At 41.0% G+C, this 22003-nt stretch overlaps 2 protein-coding genes across 5 annotated transcripts in view; both read left to right on the forward strand.

Annotated features, from left to right (window-relative positions):
• The window catches only part of RGS12 (regulator of G protein signaling 12), a 152296-nt gene extending 139624 nt beyond the window's left edge, over positions 1 to 12672 (forward strand). For 3 of the 4 annotated variants that reach the window (XM_020815397.3, XM_073001003.2, XM_073001006.2), the window contains one exon: positions 9582 to 12672. In XM_020815397.3, coding sequence (XP_020671056.3) covers positions 9582 to 9943 — 362 coding nt within the window. In that variant the 3' untranslated portion in view covers positions 9944 to 12672. The remainder of the gene's footprint in view (positions 1 to 9581) is intronic. The other variant, XR_013545571.1, reaches the window with a different exon arrangement.
• Positions 12673 to 13584: 912 nt separating this feature from the next.
• The window catches only part of HGFAC (HGF activator), a 96838-nt gene continuing 88419 nt past the window's right edge, over positions 13585 to 22003 (forward strand). Inside the window, exons 1-2 of the mRNA XM_078394102.1 lie at positions 13585 to 14679; positions 17408 to 17471. Of these exons, the coding sequence (XP_078250228.1) occupies positions 14590 to 14679; positions 17408 to 17471 (154 nt within the window). The 5' untranslated portion in view covers positions 13585 to 14589. The remainder of the gene's footprint in view (positions 14680 to 17407; positions 17472 to 22003) is intronic.

The raw sequence follows: 22003 nt of genomic DNA on the forward strand, positions 1-22003 counted from the left end.
CATCAGAGATCTTATCAGACTCAAACCTTTCAAGATAGTTTCCAGCAAAAGCCAAACACACACTTCAAATTGTTTTGAGAATCCATTATTACCAAGGATCTGTGCAAACAACATTTGGTAGAAATAGTGATCTGTAAACTGGCTTGAATCTCTTATGATGCAAAATACAACAGGAAAACTGCTCCCCTCTACCTTTAGAGGCAGCCCAGTTAATTGCCTTGAGCAAAGCCTCTTTTGAAGTGCCTTTGGGCCAGGAGATCAGTAATAAAGGGGCTGAAAAATGTCAATAGAAGGCAAGAGCCTAACAAAAGGAGTTAGTGGTCTCCTGTATTCCTGACCAGAGAGATTTGATCTCTACAAGACTCAATACATAAGACCTAAGTAAGTGCCACTTAGCTCAAGCTAAGCAGTTAGGGATTAGTCGGGATAGAATAGCTACTTCTGTTGATTGTCTTTTACTAAGCTTGTACCTTGCCTAAGCAGTCTGTGTAACTTTACTGTTTGGCTCCTCGGACAATGTTTTACGTGTTGTGTCTTTAATAAAGTTCATTCTTTAGAAATGCTCCAATTGTGGTGTGAATGCAGAACTACATTGGTTCATCTAAGTCCTAGTTCTCACCCTTCTTGGCCCATACTACCACAGTACTTTGTTCTGAAGCATGTGCAGAGTGCTTATAATCAAGAACGACATGGTGACGGCCTTCTACCAATAAAATCCAAGGTGAAAAGACCCTCGGGCTGGCATTCAAAGGGACTGCTACGTTTTCACTCTTCCCAGCTTTAATTAGTCTAGACCCCAGACCCCAAGAAAATCTTTACAAATAGGTCTGCAAGGACAAGATGACTAAAGGGATCATCTAAAGCCTTATTTTGCCTCCTTTGCCTAAATAAAAATAGATCAAATGATAAAGGAAAAGATTTACAGTCCAAGATAGCCAAAAAGGTATTGCAGGAACACCTAGGCGGTCAGATCTTTGGGGCCTGTCAAACTGCATCCTGGGGTAATCATAGACCCTCTGTCTAAGGGTGTAATCATATGGGGATCAGATCTCAAGCAGGACCTTTTTCATTCAGCTGTAGGACTACAACTTTTGGGGGCTGGCTGGAGACCAGTTCTCCAACAGACAGAAGGTTCATTTTAAGGGATATTACACCCTGCAAAGAGTCTCCTTCTGGTGTGATTGAATGCATGCCTTTCCAACCATCTGGTCACACTCTAATTTTGAAATAACATGGGGAACTGGTGGTGTAGTGTGAGAGTAGAGGTAGGCAAATGTTGCCCTTCTCTTCAAAAGCAGATCCAAGCAATTGTCAATTGGTCACATAGACAGCAATATCTGAAAAATTTCTCAAAATGGTTCAGCCATAATCTGTCATATTTACGGGGAAAATACTAATTGCAAAGAACTAGCATGGATATTATTAAAAAAAAAAAAAACTATTTCCAGACTATCGTTTGCCTCTTTCTCTCTCTCTCTCCCTCTCTTTTAAACAAAATCATTGAACTGACAGTTCAAGGGAATGATGCACATGTATTATAGCTTGATTTCAGGAAGGCTTTCCATAAAGCCTCCAGTGATGTTCTCCTTGAAAAGGTGAGAAAATATGTGCTAAATGTTAGGTGGATTTGTAGCTGGTTAACGGCGCATACTCAGCAAGTACAGATTATTAAGTAATGAACAAGATGCCTCACAAGGCAGTTCAAAACCTTCAGTTGGTACAGGATGCAGGAGCCAGCTTGTAATTCAGTATTGACCACAGGGGATAGGTAACAGTTTTCTCTATCAGTGTTGTTCTTTGCTTGTTCATTATTCGGATAAGTGCAAGTTGTCACTGCTCATCTTTAGACCCCTTTTTTAACAAGATGCTCTTTTGACTATACATGGGGAAACAGGTTGCATCTCATACCAAATGTGTACAGAGGAATACCTGCTTTACCACTATCAGTTAATCTTTGTTCAAGCAGGGAGACTTAACTTCGGGGGAAGATGCAAGGAATAGCAGATGGAACAGAACTTAATTGTGACAAGAGAATACTCATCATCCTTGACCTGAGATGGAGGGGGGATTGCATCATGCCATAGCAGGAGGTGACATGCTCTCTGTTTGGGTCATGGACATTTGCTGCCAGAGACGTCCAGTGGGTGCTTCCTCTAGTAAAGACTGGAAGTTACAGTAGAGCTGTGTGGTGCCAATGGGATTAAGATATAAGCCAGTAAATGGTGGGCTATCATGGTGGCTGCTGTCTCGATTGTTTTAATTTAGGGAAAGATGCTCAACTTTTCTGACATTGGTAGAAAAGGGTAACTACTCTCCACCAATATTGGGTTCTCTCTTTGAATCTGCAGCACACCCCACATTGATAGCAGTGTTTCTTGAGAAATAAAACTCCATTGACATAATTTTCTGCATTTTTTTGTCGTAGCAGGTTATAGAGGATAACCCATCCCTCTTCTTTAAACAGAAACAGTATGTCATATAGGAGTCACAGAATATAGATTAAGATGTTGCAGTAGTAATTGTCTATTCAGCAGAGTTTCAGGATAGACTGGAAAGATGTTCATTGCATGTAAATGTAAAGGTTCCCCTTGACAAATGTCCAATCATGTCTGACTCTAGGGCGTGGTGCTCATCCCCGTTTCCAAGCCATAGATCCACCGTTTGTCCATAGACAGTTTTCATAGTCACGTGGCCAGCATGACTAGAGACGGAATGCCATTGCTTTCCCACCAAGGTGGTACCTGTTTATCTACTCGCATTTTTACATGCTTTCAAACTGCTAGGTTGGCAGGAGCTGGAACAAGCGACGGGAGCTCACTCCGTTGCATCTATTTGAACTGCTGATCTTTTGACCTTGCAACCCAGAGGCTTTGCAGTTTAACCTGCAGTGCCACCACGTCCCCATGACATTGCATGCACAGACTCTTCTTCACTCAGACATAGCCTCGGAAAAGAGACTATAATGCTTGAGTAAGGTCAAACAAAAACTATGGAAAGACAAATCTTAGTTTCTCCCCCACCCGGTTTTGCCAAAGGAGAATTATCAACTTTCTCTCTCTCCCTTTCCCTGAAATGTACTGAGACTGCAAAGCACAAAGCAGAAAACATGTGCCCTTTCCCCCCAAGAGTACAGGCTCCTGGGAAAAGCAAAGCAGGCTTAGACATTTAATTTTTGAAGATTTAGTATGGGACATATCTTCTGCTACTTAGAGACTACTGTATTCTAAAATCTAATGGAATATTTCATTTTCAGTTAAGGCAAATTCAAAACCTATTCAGATCTGTCACCCAGCACCAACTCTTACACATGTGTAAGGAAAAAGAAAGGTGGCACAAATTGTGTCCAAGGTTTCTCAGTCAAGACTCCTTTTTTCAGGCATGGTATTTCAATAAGTACTGGGGGCAAAAAAGGGAAACCAGACTAGTATCCTAGAATTCTGCATCCCTATTCAGTCTCAGTTGTGGTAGAGAAGGGGAGAAACAGTAGATAATCAAAGGCTGCTCAAGTGTCACAATGCTGGTGTTGAATTTCAGCAGGAAGTAGTCTCTCTTGTGAAGAGAGAAACAGGAAAAGTTTTGATCCTCTGCTGTGAACAAAAAAACTTTGAATTTTAGACTACATGTGCCCTGTTTAATGTCTACAGCTTCCCATTAGGAGAAAATAAGGCACTAATTTGGCAGATACCTGGAAAGATTTTAAGATAGTACATTTTAAAAAGAAAATGTCAACCAAGACTAGACTGGGTAGCTACTGGACATTTGAAATCAGTCCTCATCATCCTTCTCCTAGACAGCCAGACGTAGAACAGAAGGGCTGTTTATTGGTGTTAATCAATAAACAAAGTGCAAAATCTGAAATCTATATGAGGAAGACATCTTTATCTGACCAGTCAGAAAAAGGAGGGGAAAGGCACAAAATTCTGTGCAGGCTTTCTGCATCACAAGACCTCTTATTCTGTCTGGATCTTCTTTATTGGTCAACAAGGTTGCTTCTGCTTTCCAGAACCTGTCATTAGATCCACTGTGTTCCATACCACACTCAGGTCGCAGTATGCTTTGCACATGTGCAAAGACTTCCACTACATCATGGGTTTAATGACATCACTGACATGCATTACCTACCAGATGATGTGTCAGAACAGTCACTTACACAGCTGAACTAAATAACATGAACTTTCATTGATTATTATTACAGATGGGCATGAACCACAAATTTAGGAATTATTTCCGAATGAACCATGAATCAAGTTGTTGGATCATTTGGGATTTTTTTTTTTGACAGTCCAGTGGCTATCTTTAAAAAAAAAGTTGGACTTCCCCCCAGTCCCACAGTCTGCCCCCCCAACCCCTTCCAATAGCTCCATTGCCTTCCTACCTTTTCCTCCTCCTGCCACTGCTGCTGCCATCTTCAGAACACTCTAGCTCCCAGAGGCGGGGGGTCCCTGCACACATCTCCACTTCTCAGCTAATAGTGGGGACATGCACAGAGGCTGCCTGGCCAGCTAACAGGCCAGGTGACTTTAAAAAATTATATTTGTTTGTTAGCCATCTTGTCAGCCCACCAGGGCTCCTCTGCACAGGTCATCCTCGCTCAGCTGAGAGGCAAGGAAGTATGCAGAGGCTCCCTGGTGGGCTAACAAGTCAGCTAACCAAAAAAAAAAAAAAAAAACACCAAAAAAACACACACCTTTTTGATGAATTTCCTGATGTGTTTTAATATTTGTGCCCACCTTTAATTGCAATCCACTTCTTCAGACTGTCTAAAGTGGAATGTCATTCGTGAAAGCTCACACTAAAAATAAATTTGTTAGTCCTAAAGGTCCCATGACATACTTTGTTTTGTTTCCTTATTTTGTTTGTTTGTTCATATCTGAAACAAAATAACACAGCCACCTTTTTGAAAATGGCTGAACTGAAAATACCCATAGGCCATGCTGAATGTCACTCATACAAGTACAGTAACTTCTACCATGTTACACATCAGTAACTTCCCTGCTAATCTTGTCAACTAGTGCAGTGTGCCCAATGCATATATGTGTTCTGACCTAAAATCTCACAATTAATAAAACCTAGAAGTATGTCTTGCCTTTACATAAGTTGCCTCATCATATGTATGTAGGGAAGCCTAGCCCATAGTTCTGTTCTTATTTTCAGAGCTTGGAATAGCTATTCTGGAATCCAAAGTATTTCAGAGGTTGGAATAAACTTGTGGCTATTAGGATCTGCTAAAAAAGAACCAGATTGTTCTATCTATTTTGGACTGGAATTTTCTTCTTAGAACTTTCTTCTTGATCACTGTAGCGTTAAGATGGTAATTTATTTTCTATCATTGAACATTTTGTGATGAACTCTCATAATCACAAATATATTGATGTGGTTAGTTTATGCTAAGTGTACAGCCTTATTTTCTGATCATCAGTCCAAAAGACAGAAAAAAAGGTCTTAGGCAGACAAAAAATGAACAGAAAAGATGTGGAAATGGAACTCATATATTTGTTTTGTATAATTCAGCACATGTGTCCTATCTACTCCTACAGCGAATGTTTGTTATGTGCCAGAAGCAGCAGAACTAGTAGGATTCTCTACAGGACAAAGATTAATTTACATTTCTAGAAGAAGAAGCAGGATCTAGATGTTCTCCAGTGTTAAAAACCAAAACAAACTGCACATAGAATAAAAGGGAGAGAGAGAATGCAGCTTGAGCAATTAGAATACAGCACTGCTCCTTGACATGCTGTCTTTCTACAAGCCTTGCATTTAGCCTGGTGTCAGTCCCCTTGTCATAGTCAGATCATCACCTAATAAAATGTAACCTCTCAGTGGCACTCCCTCCCTGCAGGGAGCAGGGGCTTATTTTGATGGTCCGCCCTCGAAAGTTACTGGATCCATTACAATTCCAGGATACCATGAGAGGGATTCCAGCTGATCTGTCTGGCACTCCTGTCAAAGCTCTGGTTGATGGCTGGATTGCCGCTGCAACTAGGGCCATAGACACGATCACTCTTAAACACCCTCTCCGTTGCAGAGCTCGGCCAGGGGCCTGGTATAATCAGGAACTACGAGCTATGAAGCGAAATAGGAGATGACTAGAGTGTACTTGGAGAGAAAAACCGACGGATTATAATGAGAAAGCTGTCAGGATCGCAACTAACCATTACCTGGCTAAGGTGAAGGCTGCTAGACGATAAGCGAAGCTTCAAATCAGCAGGCGGAACTTTTCCATATAGTTCGCGATCTATCCGAAATTGGTCTAGGTGATGGGCCTCCCACTAATATCTCACCTGACCAATTTGCAGCATTTTTAAAATCTAAAGTAGAGGCCATCTGCCGGGATCTCTCTCCTTTTTTAAATACAGTGGATTGAGCAGAGATGTCCAGCACTCCGCCTTGCCCGGTGAGATTCGAATTCTTTCAGCCCGTGATGCCAGATTTGGTGGACAAAGCGCTTGATCACTGTTGGGCCACCACCTCCTCCTTGACCTTTGCCCAGTCTGGCTAATCAAAACAGCCAGGCCTATAACAACCGAATGGGCCACTGCGATAATCAATGGGTCTGTCCTTGAGGGCAAGGTTCCTCCTGCCCTCAAGGAGACACTCATTAGGCCCATTAGGAAGAAACAAAATTTGGCAGTGGATGACATTGGCAACTATAAGCCCATCGCCAATGTTTCTTTCCTAAGCAAAGTGGTGGAGAGGGTGGTGTCCGATCAGCTGCAGGCTCTTTTGGATGAAACCAATGTCCTGGACCCATTTCAGTCAGGCTTCAGGCCACGGCACGGCACGGAAACGGCACTGGACGCACTGTTGGATGACCTGTTGAGAGAGGCTGACAGAGGCAATATGTCCTTTTTGGTCCTCCTCGACATTTCAGTGGCCTTTGATACCGTTGACCACGGTATCCTCCTGGGGAGGCTCTCGGAGTTGGGAATCGGTGGACAGGCATTTGCCTGGCTCCGATCCTTCTTGGAGGACCGTCCTCAGCAAGTCCAGCTTGGAGAGAGTGTTTTGGCCCTGTGGAGCCTCAACTGTGGGGTTCCGCAGGGTTCCATCAACTCTCCAATGCTGTTCAACATCTATATGAGGTCGCTAGGAGGGGTCATCGGGGGGTGTGGGGCTTTGTGCCATCAGTACGCTGATGACACCCAGCTCTATATCTCTTTTTCACCTTCCTCAGTGGATGCCGTCCCGTCCCTTGAGCGCTGTCTGGAGGCTGTACTGCAGTGGATGCAGGAGAATGGGCTGAGGCTGAACCTGGGCAAGACGGAGGTCCTGAGGGTGGGTGGCCCCTCCATCTGTGGTTTGGGAAACTCCCTCTCTTTTGGGGGGGGTGACTCTCACTGTGAAGAGTGAGGTTCGCAGCTTGGGAGTACATCTGGACCCAGCGCTCAACATGGAAACCCAGGTGGCGTCAGTGGTCCGCTCCGCCTATTTCCATCTGCGGTGGATTGCTCAGCTGTGTCCCTATGTTGATGTTGGGGTGCTCACCACTCTGGTCCATGCGCTTGTAATTTCGAGATTAGACCACTTTAATGCACTCTACGTGGGACTACCTTTGGGGTTGTTGCGGAAACTTCAAATGGTGCAAAATGCGGCAGCCAGACTTCTCACTGGGACAAGAAAATACCAGCACACCTCTCCCACTCTGGCCGTCTTGCATTGGCTTCCCATTCGTTTCCGCGTCGACTTCTAAGTGTTAATGATGACTTATAAAGCCTTAAACAGTTTAGACCTTGATACATGGTAGAGCGCCTTTTCCCACCTAGATATACCCGTGTCACTCATTTTAGCCAGAAAAGATGGCTGAGGGGCCTAACGCCGAGAGAGGCCCAGAAAGAAAGAACAAGAAACCTTGGCAGTGGCCCCTCAACTACGGAACACCTTGCCGCCGGAAATTACCTTGGCACCCTCGCTGGGTGTTTTTAAGAGTCATTTAAAGACCTGGCTCTTCAGGCAGGCCTTCCCTCCAGACAACACCTTATTTTCTTATTTTTCTTATTTCTTTAGCTTTTCTTCCATCTTGATCTTCTATTTTGCTGATTTAATTATGTGATTGATTTATATATACTTTGACGATTTTATCTGATTGTATTTTATAATGTTTTATTCTTCTTTGTAAGCCGCCCCGAGTAGACTCTGTCTAGAGAGGCGGGGTAGAAATCAAATAAATAAATAAATAAATAAATAAATAAATAAATAAATAAATAAATAAATAAATAAATAAATAAATATCCAAGTGAACATTCAAAATATGTACAATGCAGGGCAAAATCAGCTATATGACCTCTTAGCCATGATCTCAAGCCTTAAGTGCTTGTTCTTCATCGTGGTCTTCTGTGAATGCACACAAAAAGGGTGAAAGGACTCTAACCCTTCAGTGATTTTGCCACCACCAGCTTCCAAAATAGAACCCTTTAAACAACAACAATTATCATCATTGTCATCTTAGAACTGCACAGCTGGCAAGGATCCTATGGATCACTGGGTCCAGCCCCGGTTAAGGAGGCACAGTAGGGAATCGAACTCCCAACCTCTGGCTCTGCAACAATAAAAGCTAAACCACAATAGAAAAAAGTTGGAGCGATTTCATGCAGGCTTTATATATACTTAAGATAAATTCTATATTTTTACCAGCTTCGCAAATTCCCACTCTTTCTCTTTATTCATCTCACTCAGTCACACTTTATTCATCACAGTTTCCATTCATCACAACTTATATCCCCTCTTTTCCATATCCTACTATAAATCCTATTCTAAATCCTAACAAAGTTAAAATCCTGTATCTTAACTAAAGTGCATAGGCTTAACAAAGATATTTCCTTGCTTGGTGTCACTTTATGACTGGTAGTGAGCACTAAGAGGGTATCCTATAGACCAGTGGTCTCTAACCTTGGGCCTCCAGATGTTCTTCAACTTCAACTCCCAGAAATCCTGGCCAGCAGAGGTGGTGGTGAAGGCTTCTGGGAGTTGTAGTCCAAGAACATCTGGAGGTCCAAGGTTGGGGACCATTGCTGCAGACCATCTTGACTGCCGCCATTGGTGTTGTCAACATTCAGGCTGCCCTTTGCTATGTAAAGCTTGGCATCCTTTTTCCTGCTTGGCAATGCGTGCACAACATTAAGCATCAATATCAGGCCATTTCAAATCATAGTTACAGAAGCAAAATATCCTGCATTCATAAACCAGAGTTTTTCTTAAGAATTAGATTTTATATTCTCTTTCCTCTTCAGTATGGGAGGGGTAATCAGCCAATCACAGCAGAGTTCTGTGGAGACTTATTCTTACCCTTCCACCAAACTGACATAATTGCTTTAACTACCACTCACCTATCAACCAATCCATTAATTCTATCAGGCCATAAGCTAACTTACCTATATGTAGATAACAGCCAGCAACAAAACAAACAAAAAGGAATGGAAATCTTCACAATAATTAAAACAGCAATGATAGTACTAAAGAATTAATTATATATATTAAATCACTGTTTGTCCCACAAGCTAATTGAACCTGATTGTAGAGTTGCATTTGTGGAAACTGACACAAGGTTATTTCCCCTTGCCTCTGGCTTTTCCTTTCCCTTCTAGGTGCAATCCAGAGACAGAAAACCAATGTTCAAGTAAATGGTGGAAACCGTTATGAACAAAGCTCTAAAAATAATAACAGCGACTTTAACCCTGACGGAGTTAAGAAGAAAACTGTCAGAAATGAGCTCCCTATAAATCCCATAATTGATGTGGATAGAGCAGCAACAGAAGATGATTTGGAATGGTCTTGCCCTGAATCAGAGGGGAATCTAAGTTTTGAAGAATGCATCTCAGAGCTGAAATCTTGCCAGGGAAGGTTGCGAACAGGAGTTTACAGAACATCGGACCTTCCATTTCTTATTGATGTTAACAATGAAAAGAATAAAGATGAAGAGAACCGATGTAAGGCAACATTTGTCTGAAGATTTCCTCTGCATGAGTCCAAACATTTGCTCCATCCAGAATGCTGTAAGGATTGGTGCACATGACACATGAAGGTATAAGAGATGCAGCTTAATTCCCCTAGATTATAAACATGAACTTAAAAATTTTCCCTGGTAAGGAACATTTGGTAGCACATGAGATAATCCATGGGGACAATTAATTTTTTTAGAAAACTGAGAAAGACTTCATTTGCCAGTATCATTTTTGCATGATTGGAGATCTGGATATGAACATACTACATAAAACCTTTCTGGCTACAACAACAGAGCAAACATCACTTGCCCCTTCTAAAGCAGTTTTTTTCAAGCTGCCAGGGCCCAAGTATAGTTTTGGGGGCCCTAACAGAGACCTGTAATGCAGACTTTTCTCATACACACAGCACACCCTAAGAGATAAGTTTCTCCTTAATTCTGAAAATGACACTTCTTCCATTTTTGAAGTTATACCATGGCCTATAGTAATACTTTTAACCACAACCGCCTTTTTTCTACTTTTGTTTAACAGCCTGAAGAGGAATCCTACAAAGCTTTCTGAGTATTTTGTAATATTTGGGTAGGTTTTAATAAATCTAAGAGCTTGTTGATGTTTCTAATTTGTATTTTAATGGACCAACATGGCTGCAAACATTTTACAATTAGTCTAATTCATTAGAAAGCCTGCTTTTTCTGGCCTTTTAAATTACAATCAAATATTTTTAGAAGACAAACCTGGACATTTTGGGGGGGGGGAAAGAACATGCATTAGCAGATAGTGTAAGACCATTCTTGTCGTTTGTAAGCCCTTTGAATACAGTAATGCTAAAGTTAATATTGCCTGTCACTTTAAAGTATCAGACTGTTGAATTATACTTGATGCTTCTGATCCGACAGCTTTTTTTTGTATCAGATGAAATTCCATTCTTGTTCTCCTTCATCTGTTCCCCTAATCTATGTTACTGCTGCAGCCAGAATGCAAAATAATAATAATAATAAATAAATAAATAAAAAGGCCTTGGTTGTTTTAAAAAACCATGGCCACGAGCTGTTTTATCCATTTCTTTGAGTCCTCACTACCTTTGGCTACCTCAAGCGTGTATGAAAGAGAAGGCCTGCCAGGGTCCCTGATCCCAGGAGCTCTGTAAGTAAGTAGTTCAGCAAAATTTGAAGTTTCCCCATTTTGGCTTTATTTTTGTTAAATACTGTAAATCATGACACATGTAATATGCCATTCGTTGTTTATCTGAGGGTGTATTTGCATAATTTTCAGACCTGCTAAGGACCAGATGATTTTTATTATGTCCTGATACATAAAATCATAGAATTCAAAAGAGGGTGTACTTCCTTTTTCTCGCTACTGTATCACTTGTTAAAATAAATGTTTATTTCCTCCCCTTACATAGTTAATCATATGCAGAGAACTGCAGAGATGGAAGAGGCCCTATGGATTATCAACTCTAACCCCTGTTGTGGAGGCACCATGGGAAATCAAACACCCAACCTCTTGGTCTGCAGCCAGATACCTAAACCACTGAACTAGCCAGCAGCTTCTTATCCCACCAGGCATGCACATTTTACAGAGCTATGTGCCTGACACTTCTGACATGCAAATGAAGCCACGCTGTCTCTCAGCAGACCAATTGCAAAGCAAGAGCCAGCTGGTTTTTTAAAAATGTGGATTGAAGTAACCTCATATCAGAGTAAAGTCTTTTCCTCCTAAGAGAGCTCTGATTCAAATGATGTGTTAATGATCATCATCTAATCTGGCCTATGTGGTTTTGGTTTGTTTGCTTGCTTGCTTGCTTTATTGCTTTGGTACCAATGAGAATTTTCCCCAAAAGCAAATAACAATAGAAATCCTTTTATCAGTGAATCTGGTGAGCCCAAAAGAATTATGTCATCACGCACAAACAGAAGAAAGGGACCATTTTTGTGTCTTTGCACACATTTTAAAAAACAAAAACAAAAATTGCTGACTTGTTATGGTTTATTGTGAACAAACAAAAAGCTTTTGATTGCTTCACTTTCCTCTCATGCAACTAAGTAAAACAAAACAGAAATAGAAACAGTTGCATGTTGCAAAGCTGAGCTCCTGGTTTATTGCATGCAAACAATTCAAGCTCATAATCCAGGGGTAAAAAGACGGGTGGTCTTGTTTGAGAACAATAAAAGGCAACCCAGGTCTGGATGTCATGCAAAGCATTCCATTTCTGGTTTGTTTTGACCTGGAGGCCAAATCATGCCTTACAGACAGTTTGTCATTTGTGATGAAACGAGAGGAGCAATTCAGGCAGTTTCAGATCACAAAATAAAGCAAGCTACATTGTAAACTATGAAATATAAGAAAAGCTGTTGCTGTGACAATCACACACATTCAGCACTAAGGTGCTCCTAATGATGAAACAAATTGCTCAACCTCAGCTTTCACAAAAGTGAAGCGAATTAGTTGAAGAATCAGCATGCCACTCCTTGCCAATTGTTCTAGATTATCATTATGTACTAATGTAGTCAATGACAGAATTATTGCACTTCAGATATTTTAACTGTTGAAACTCAATTTGAATGCTTATTCTTAGGTTATACAAAATTTGGAAATAAACACAGTTTTAAACTGCAGTTCACTCTTCAAACTGCTATTTGTTTCTCCAAAAATTATGATAGTTTCAGTAATTCCATTTTTAAAAAAATACCAGTTTTGTTCTGTTTGATATAATAAATTATTTGTGAAATTATGGTTCAGACTTAATCTCTTGGTGCATGTAGAACAGGAATTCAGTTTAACTTAACAAAGAACAAATTATCTTTCACAACAATACTAAGAAATTAGACTGTATTGTAAAACATGCTTTTGTATCTGCTAATATAAGCTATTAACACATTATTTCTTGAAGATGTAATTTTTACAAAAGGAACAACATGAAATAGTTCATCGTTATTGGACAGAAGAAGCAAATATATTCTCCAAAGTGTGTTTTTCCAATATTATCAAGTCTACCACCAGATTAGACATTCTGCAAATTAACCCAAAGCAGCCAGCAAACAAATGCAATATAGAAGAACTATGACAGCATCTCTGTTGTCTCTCAGTCTAGCTGAATGCCTACACAGGATTTTACTGTGAGTTATGATGAGTTTCCAGTGCTACCATCATAACTGACAGTTGCTGATTTTCACATTAACCCATACTGTCTCCCAGTTTCAAATGAAATAAAATCCTTGATTTTGTCCCTCATACATGCCAGTTCACATTACAGCTCCCAGGTCAGCTGAATATTCGTTCCTGACAAGCACTGACCTTATGGAGATGATTGTCCATACTCTACATTTGCTTTATATTGAAAGTACTCCAGATAAGCTACCAGATGCAGTGGGCTTCTGCAATCAAAGAAGGGGGTGGGGTGGGGGGTGAAACACAGTGACATTACTTTGTACTTTGCTCCCTTTCCCAGGCTGCCAGAAAGGAGGGTAATTTGCCTGTTGACATTCTGCTGGAAGGTTCCTACCCAGGGTGCTGCTGCCAAACTCCTGGGCTCTTAAGGTTCTTTCTAAATCAGAATTCAGAACACACAGAAAACAGTGCAGCATGTTGTATATGCAGAGACTGATAAAGAAGGTATAAAAGAAGCCCTGCACACATTTGGACCATAATTCCCACCATAGCCAATAATGAGGAATCTAAAGGTCTGAGGGCAGTGGAGAGTCTCAGGGCACTCTGATATCTGGAGGGTATTGGACTAGTGAATCGCTCTTCCTTCATTTGAATAGACAGTTGAAAGGTATACTCACCAGTCAGCGCATTGGGAAGAATGAGCACATGAAATACTGGCTTTCAGATCTACTGTTCTTTGACACCCCGCAGAAACATCCTGCACCAATTTTTTTCTGAAATTTGTCAAACTTCATTTCTGTCACAGGGAACTGAGTTTTATAATTGATGCAACCCATATACATGGCACACAAGCTCATTCAGACTCTCCAAATTCACTAAGAAATTTAAATGGGGAAAATTTCGTAATTATCTTTACAACACATAAATAGTAGAAATCCACCCTGTTATCATTTTTTCTTCTCTCCATAGGAATGATGATAATGTGAGCCAGATTGCTCCCATATTTTTAATGAATCCTATTCAATATTCTTAGATCTAAATACCAAAATGGATTCCTTAGAAAACAGTTCTCATATTTCAGCATAGTAGAAAGTGAGATGGCTGTTTATTTTCAGGAAGGGGAGGATGTGGAGAGAGGAATGGAAACTGAGCAAATATTTATCAACCCAAACTGGAACTGACCAAAATCTTTAATGGCTACAGTACCTGCATATTTATTTGTAGGCGTACTGTTAGCAACAAACAGTTCAGCCATATACATCTTTACTTATAAATAAGCCACAGTATTTTCCATAGGGATCCTTCCCAGATTGGTATTGTAAGTGTATTTGGCTTTTTTTTCCTCCCCCAAATCTCTGAAACCAGCATTTCCTTCAATACACGAACATGTTAATAATTAACATTGGCCAACACATTGATTACTTTAAAAAGTTAAACATATTCTAAAATTAAGGGTATTTCTTAAGGCCAATATTAATTCAGCTTCCTGCTTAAGGCTTTCAAGCAGTGGAAGGCCAGTTGATCCAGGACAGTTACAAGCATGGGGGTGCCATCCCCAAAAGGAGTGGGGAGGAAGATGGAAGTCTACCTTTGCTCCATGATTGTCGCTCTAGTTGCTGCTAATGGCATGGTAAGTGTGACTCTAAATTTGCTTTTAATAACATTTTCACAAGCATGTCCCGCCCCGTTTGAGTTTCAGGGGACTTCATAGTAAAAATACTAGATCCCAAACAGTATGTTATACCTGCCAGCAACAGCTTTGGCCAAACCCAGAAAAAGTGTCAGTGAATAGGCACAGCTACAAGTGAAGCTGAAGGGCAAACAGTACCCAAAGATTCATTCCTTCTATTTAAAACTGCTAGAAATCTTTCTTCTAGGTTAACAAGTCTGATTTCAGCACGGGTTGAGGACATTTTGCTGATATTTTAGGCTAGTTATAGGGAGCATATTACTCCCTTGTTATAGCAGCTTCACTAGCTGCAAGTCCAGTTCCAGGCCCAATTCAGAGTGCTGCTTACAACATATAAAGCCAGGGTCCGGGCTTTCTGAAGGACCTTGTTGTCTCTTAGTATGAGCCTCTTCTCTCCTAAGGTCTCCAGGGGAGGCCTTTCTCAGTCTCAGTGCTTTCACAGGCAGATATGTTGGAAATAGGAGAGAAGGCCTCTCTGGCTGCTGCCAGGTTGTGGAATGCCTGCCCCTAGGAGGCTAGGTTGTCCGTCCCCCCCTCCCCTCCCCCCAGCCTCTTGTCCTTCTGTCCTGGGGCAGAAACCTCCTTTTTTCAGGCAAGCTGTTAACAACAAATTCAGCGATGGTTACTTTCCTGTGCTGGACACTGTTACAATTTTATACACATTTTAATGTGTTTTAAACTACTTTTAAATAGTGCAAAGATATAGAGGGGAAAAATAGGAAGGGAAAAACCAGAGATCTGTTCAAGAAAATTGGAGATGTTAAAGGAACATTTTGTGCAAAGATGGACATGATAAAAGACAAAAATGGGAGGGACCTTACAGAAGCAGAAGTCATCAAGAGGTGGCAAGAATACACAGAGGAATTATGTCAGAAAGATTTGGATGTCCTGGACAACCCAGATAATGTGGTTGCTGACCTTGAGCCAGATATCCTGGAGAGTGAAGTCAAGTGGGCCTTAGAAACCATGACTAACAACAAGGCCAGTGGAGGTGGCGGCATTCCAGTTGAACTATTTAAAATCTTAAAAGATGATGCTGTTAAGGTGCTACACTCAATATGCCGGCAAGTTTGGAAACCTCAGCAGTGACCAGAGGGTTGGAAAATATCAGTCTACATCCCAATCCCAAATAAGGGCAGTGCCAAAGAATGCTCCAACTACCATATAATTGCACTCATTTCACACGCTAGCAAGGTTATGCTCAAAATCCTCCAAGGTAGGCTTCAACAGTATGTGGACTGAGAACTCCCAGAAGTACAAGCTGGGTTCCGAAGGGGCAGAGGAACTAGAGACCAAATTGTTAACATGCGCTGGATTATGGAGAAAGCCAGAGACTTCCAGAAAAAAAAAAATCTACTTCTGCTTCATTGACTATGCAAAAGCTTTGGACTGTGTCGACCACAACAAACTATGGCAGGTTCTTAAAGAAATGGGAGTGCCTGATCACCTTATCTATCTCCTGAGAAAGCTATATGAAGGACAGGAAGCAACAGTTAGAACTGGATATGGAACAACTGATTGGTTCAAAATTGGGAAAGGAGTACAACAAGGCTGTATATTGTCCCCCGGCTTATTTAACTTATATGCAGATTACTGTACATCATGCGAAAGGCTAGACTGGATGAATCCCAAGCCGGAATTAAGATTGCCGGAAGAAATATCAATAGCCTCCAATATGCAGATGATACCACTCTGAGGGCAGAAAGTGAGGAAGAATTAAAGAACCTTGTAATGAGGGTGAAAGAGGAGAGTGCAAAAATGGTCTGAAGCTCAACAACAACAACAAAAAAAACTAAGATCATGGCCACTGGTCCCATCACCTCCTGGGAAATTGAAGGGGAAGATATGGAGGCAGTGACAGATTTTACTTTCTTGGGCTCGATGATCACTGCAGATGGTGACAGCAGCCATGAAATTAAAAGATGCCTGCTTCTTGGGAGGAAAGTGATGACAAACCTAGACAGCATCTTAAAAGCAGAGACATCACCTTGCCGACAAAGGCGAAGGGGACGACAGAGGATGAGATGGAGGTCCACTTAATGTTAGTGCAAGAGGAAATGGATCACTGATCTGCCATTCCCTCTAGCTAAAATAGTGAATTATCCACTTCAAAGAGAAGTTGAAGAAGGAAACACTGTAATCCTTTAATATGCAGAAGAAAACGAAGACAAAATGCCTGGGCTTTCTATCTGCCTACAGCCATCTGTTTGAGTGCTCATCAGTTACTATATGTGAGAATGCTCTATTCCAACAACGTGGCCCTGAACTGAAAGTTCCATTCAGCTCCTGGAAGGCAAATACAGTTTCCTTCCCATGCTGGCAAAACTGCAGGGAAAAAGGGGGAAGGGGAGTAAGAGAAAAATGCAAACTATTATGACTTTTTGAAGACTAACAGATTTATTTCAATGTGAACTTCCTTGGGTCAAAACCTACTGCTTCTACAGCTAGTTCTATGTTTGTTTTCCAAACAAAATCCTTATGCAGCCAAAATGACAGAATACAATACCATGAGACAGATGGACAGACAATAAGGAACTGCCGTAAGCAGCCACTATGATTTGTTCAGTAACAACAATGAGCCTTCTTGGTCTTCACTAAATAACAAAACTTGCCTTCGTGAAATGTTTAATAAAACCACCCTTTTTGTTTGTTTGTTGTTTTTTTGTAGGAGGGAAGGAGAAATGTTGGTCATGAGTCAAGAGAAGCTGAGCATGAAGTTCATCATTTCAGAGGTACCAAAAGTGGTTTAAAATGCACAGAACAAAGTGAGGCTGCTTCAAGATGGAGGGTTCCTGCCCTATCATGCACAAGTGAAAGTTATCATGCAGCTTTTTCAATTTTTTTCCTTAACATAATTTTTTTCTGTGAAGGAAAAGGGTAGAAGAAGCTGTGGGAAAACATGAGAAGGTTGCTAATGGAAGATGCTGTCATCTCCTTGCCCCACCTCCATGAATGAGCTAGTGCAGCTGTTCAATAAAAATGGTGTCTGGAAGTACTTTGGATGTGTCTCTTGCCTGCTAGCTTGTTAAATTATTTGCCAAGTGGCTTCCAAAACATGAGGCACATTTCCATGATCCAGCAGATGATCTGTGAAATCTTAAAAGCAATTTGTGACTTAATCAGTTTGCTGGATTGTGGCCATTATGAGTCAGCTCGCTTATTGCCAAGGCATATAAAGAGCTAAGATGAGAAAGAGGTGTGCAATAAGAGAGGCAATTGTGCTGCCTTTTGGCAATATGAGAGCTGGAGCAAAGTTATCTTCCTCCCAGGATAGCAACTCTAGCCCTTTGAAGTTAGACGTGAGGCATCTACCTTTTTCCTCTCTGTATTAGGCTTGTCCATGGAAATACTTTGCCCTGACAACTGCTGCTGAAAATCAGCTGATTTTGCTCACATTTCTCTGTCACTCCACCTTCAGCTACTTCCCTGAAGGCATGCTTTTAATTTCCTCAATATTCCTCATAGAAACAGATTCTAGCATTATTATTTTGGACTGAGAGACAAACCAGATATCCAAAGGGAGAGAGGTAATTCCCTCACCCATGAACTACAACCAGCAAACAGCTCTATCTTGAGAAACATGTTATTCATGATGGTCAGTTAGGGCTAAAACCCGTGTTCAGGTAAATGGATCTTTTCTGAGCTTACATTGTTTTCTCCCTTATCATGGGATTTTCTTAGTTACACATGACTCCAAAATTAGAGATGCAATGGAAGCTGTTATTTACATTGTAGAGAATGATGCCTATGTTTCTCCTTTTAATGTATTTTCAGAAATAGCACTTTTTTGCCACTTGAGGGGGCACTTCTAATAACAGATCTTCTGAATGTATTTTGAATGAATGCATAAAAAGGAACCAGCAAACAGAAACTTATATTGTGATTTTTTAACACATTTAATGGTTGCTGATGTTTTGTTATCTTATTTTTAGTATTTGATTGTTTGCATGCTACTTTTTTCCTGGTATGGGTCCCAAGGTGCCTAAAAAATGATTAAAAACTAAGTTTTTAAAAAATTTTGGGTAAATGTTGATTGTTATATTGTGTTTTATTTTGCTTTGTACCATGTGTTATATATTAATAAATTAATTTACTTTTTTTAAATTATCAAAAACACATACAAATAAAACTACAATGTATTTGAACATAAAAAATTAAACATATAATAATATTTAAAAGGCTAGGAAATTAAAAACAGTTCAAAACACATGAAATAACAACAAACATCATAGCATAAAAGCAAAATAAGTGAACAGCATTCCACTTTTCTATTATCAAAATTTATTGTAAAAAGCTTGCTTTAAGAGGAAGACCTTTGCCTTCCATTGCAAAGACAACATTTGTTGATTTTACTGATTTTATTGTTTTTAATTGTTTGCCTCTGCTCAAAGTACACAAACTTGGCCCCTTTCAAGCAGGCAGATTATATTTATTACTGTTCTGTCACTGGCAATCCCATCCCTCTCACACTGTAGAAGAGAACACCGGAAAGGAATTGTGGCACTTCTCTACAAGCTCCATCCCTCACACCAAGAGACTTTAGAGCCCTGAGTTATAAATTTCAGAAATTTCTTGCAGGTTTTCACTTCTCAGAGGGGAACAGGAAACACTAAAGAGAGTTAAGAAAAGCTGGGTGTTTCAGTGAGAGAAAGAAATGTTTGCATACTAACATGGCCACTTACCCTATGCACATAGCACATGATCTTCTCAATTGTTATACTGAAAACATGAATGCTGGAACTATTGTGCTTAGTAGCTTGGCTTGCAGGTCTGGGCAAAGTGCAGCTCTCCAAGTCACCAGGGTTGTATAACTGCTAAAATGCTCGAATTCAACATACAAAACTTGCAAGTTCTCTGCCTGTTATTGTGCTTCAAAAAACATATTTTTCTTCATGACTCTCAGGAAAAGATGGTACACTGAGCTTTTTGAAGAAAAGACTGTATGTAGGCATCCTTCAGTCTCGAGAGACCATGGTAACGTGCTCTGAATAGATGTCTTGGAACAACGTCTAGTGTGGCTGAGAATACGGGAGTGACAATCCCTTCCACACTGAAAACAAATGCAATCTGTCCCCTATCCAGCTCCCTGATTTTGCTGGTTTTGGGACTGCTTCTTTCTCTCAACCTGTTGAAAAGTGTCTCTTCAAAGTGGGAGAGGTCATGCTGCACCACCTGCCTCCAGGCTGAATGCTCAGATGTCAAGGTTTCCCATCTGTTGAGGTCCTTTCCTAAGGCCTTCAGATCCCGCTTGCAGATGTCCTTGTATCGCAGCTGTGGTCTCCCTCTGGGGTGATTTCCCTGCAGTAATTGTCCATACAGGAGATCTTTTGGAATCCGACCATCAGCCATTCTCACAACATTCCCAAGCCAATGTAGACATCACTATTTCAGTAATGTATACATGCTAAAAATTCCAGCTTGTTCTAGAACTACTCTATTTGGAACTTTGTCCTGCCAGGTGATACCAAAAATGTGTCAGAGACAATGCATACGGAATGTGTGCAGCTTCCTCTCCTGCCGTGCACAAAGGGTCCAGGTTTCACTGTAGTACAGGAGTGTGCTCAAGACACAGGCTCTGTAGACCTGGATCTTGGTATATGCCAGACCTGGGCAAAATGTGGCCCTCCAGATGTTGTTGAACTGCAACTCCCAGCAATCCTAGCCCACACAGCCAGTAATGAGAAGTGTTGGGATTTGCAGTTCAGCAACATCTGGAGGGCCACACTTTGCCCAGGTTCGGTATATGCTATCAGCTTCTTATTGAGCCATACTCTCTTTGTGAGTCTAGAGAACATGGTAGCTGCTTTGCCAATGCCTTTATCCAGCTCAACATCTAGGGAGAGAGTGTCAGAGATTGTTGAACCAAGGTACACAAAGTCATGAACAACCTCCAATTCTTGTGTAGAGATGGTAATAGACAGAGGTGAGTCCACGCCCTGGCCCATGACTTGTGTTCTCTTTAGGTTTGTTGTTAATCCAAAATTTTGGCAGACCTTACTAAAATAATTCATAAGTGCTGTCCTCTGAAGATGCCGGCCACAGAGACGGTGAAATGTTAGGAAGAACAATCTTCAGAACACGGCCAAAGAGCCCGAAAAACCCACAACAACCATTAGATCTTGGGCGTGAAAGCCTTCGCGAATAAATTCATAAGTTGTTGGAGCTCTTCACCAGAATGGGCAACAACAGCTGAATCATTGGCAAAGAGGGCATCTCGCATTCATTTCAGCTAGACTTTGGTCTTTACTCTCAAAATAGAGAGATTAAAGAGTTTTCCATCTGATCTAGTCCAGAGATAGATACCTTCTGTTGCAGTTCCGAAAGCGTGCTTCAGCATGACAGAAAAAAGAATCCCAAACAGAGTTGGCGCGAGAACACAGCCCTGTTTCACTCCGCTTCAGATGTTAAAAGGATCTAATGTTGAGCCATCAAAAACTGCAGTGTCCTTCATTTCCTCATGAATGGACCTGATGATGTTAAGGAGTCGAGGTGGACACCTAATCTTCGGAAATATTTTAAAAAGGCTGTCCATGCTAACCAAATCAAAGGCCTTTGTAAGATCTATGAAGGCCACAAAGAGTGGCTGTCATTGTTCCCTGCATTTCTTCTGCAACGGTTTGAGGGGAAAATACCATGTCAGTGTTGGATCTGTTAGCTCGAAATCCTCACTTGTGATTTTGGATAGACTCTCTCTGCAAACACCTGGAGCCTCTTCAGCACAACATGGGCAAGAGATGTCCCTACAATGCTGAGAAGAGAGATGTCACGGTACTTATTGCAGTCGCCTCTGTCGCCTTTGTTCTTGTACAATGTGACAATGTTTACATCCTTCATGTCATGTGGTACTCCGCCTTCCCTCCCGCAAAGACAAAAGATTTCAAAGCTCAGTGGTAATGGTCTCTTAACAGCACTTCAGCAGGGATGTTATCCTTCCCAGGTGCCTTCCTGGAGGTGAAGGAATCCAAGGCCGATTTTATTTCTGCTAAGGTTGGTTCACTGTCCAACTCTTCCAGGACAGGCAGGCACTCAATGTTATTTAATGCTTCTTTGGTTACTACATTCTCTCTGGAATATAGCTCAGAGTAGTGCTATAGTAATTCTAGCAAGCCACTTTCAAGCCTCTGATAACTCAGGCCTCCAAGAGTGCTCACTACCTTTCACCAAAAACTGCTGCCACCAACCTATCCTTAAAACTGAAAAGGACAAGTGTTTCTTTCAAACAAATAAACTGTTTATTGATTTGTACAAAATAAAAGGATAAATC

Source organism: Pogona vitticeps, chromosome 5 (genome assembly GCF_051106095.1).
Source record: "Pogona vitticeps strain Pit_001003342236 chromosome 5, PviZW2.1, whole genome shotgun sequence".
NCBI lineage: Eukaryota > Metazoa > Chordata > Lepidosauria > Squamata > Agamidae > Pogona > Pogona vitticeps.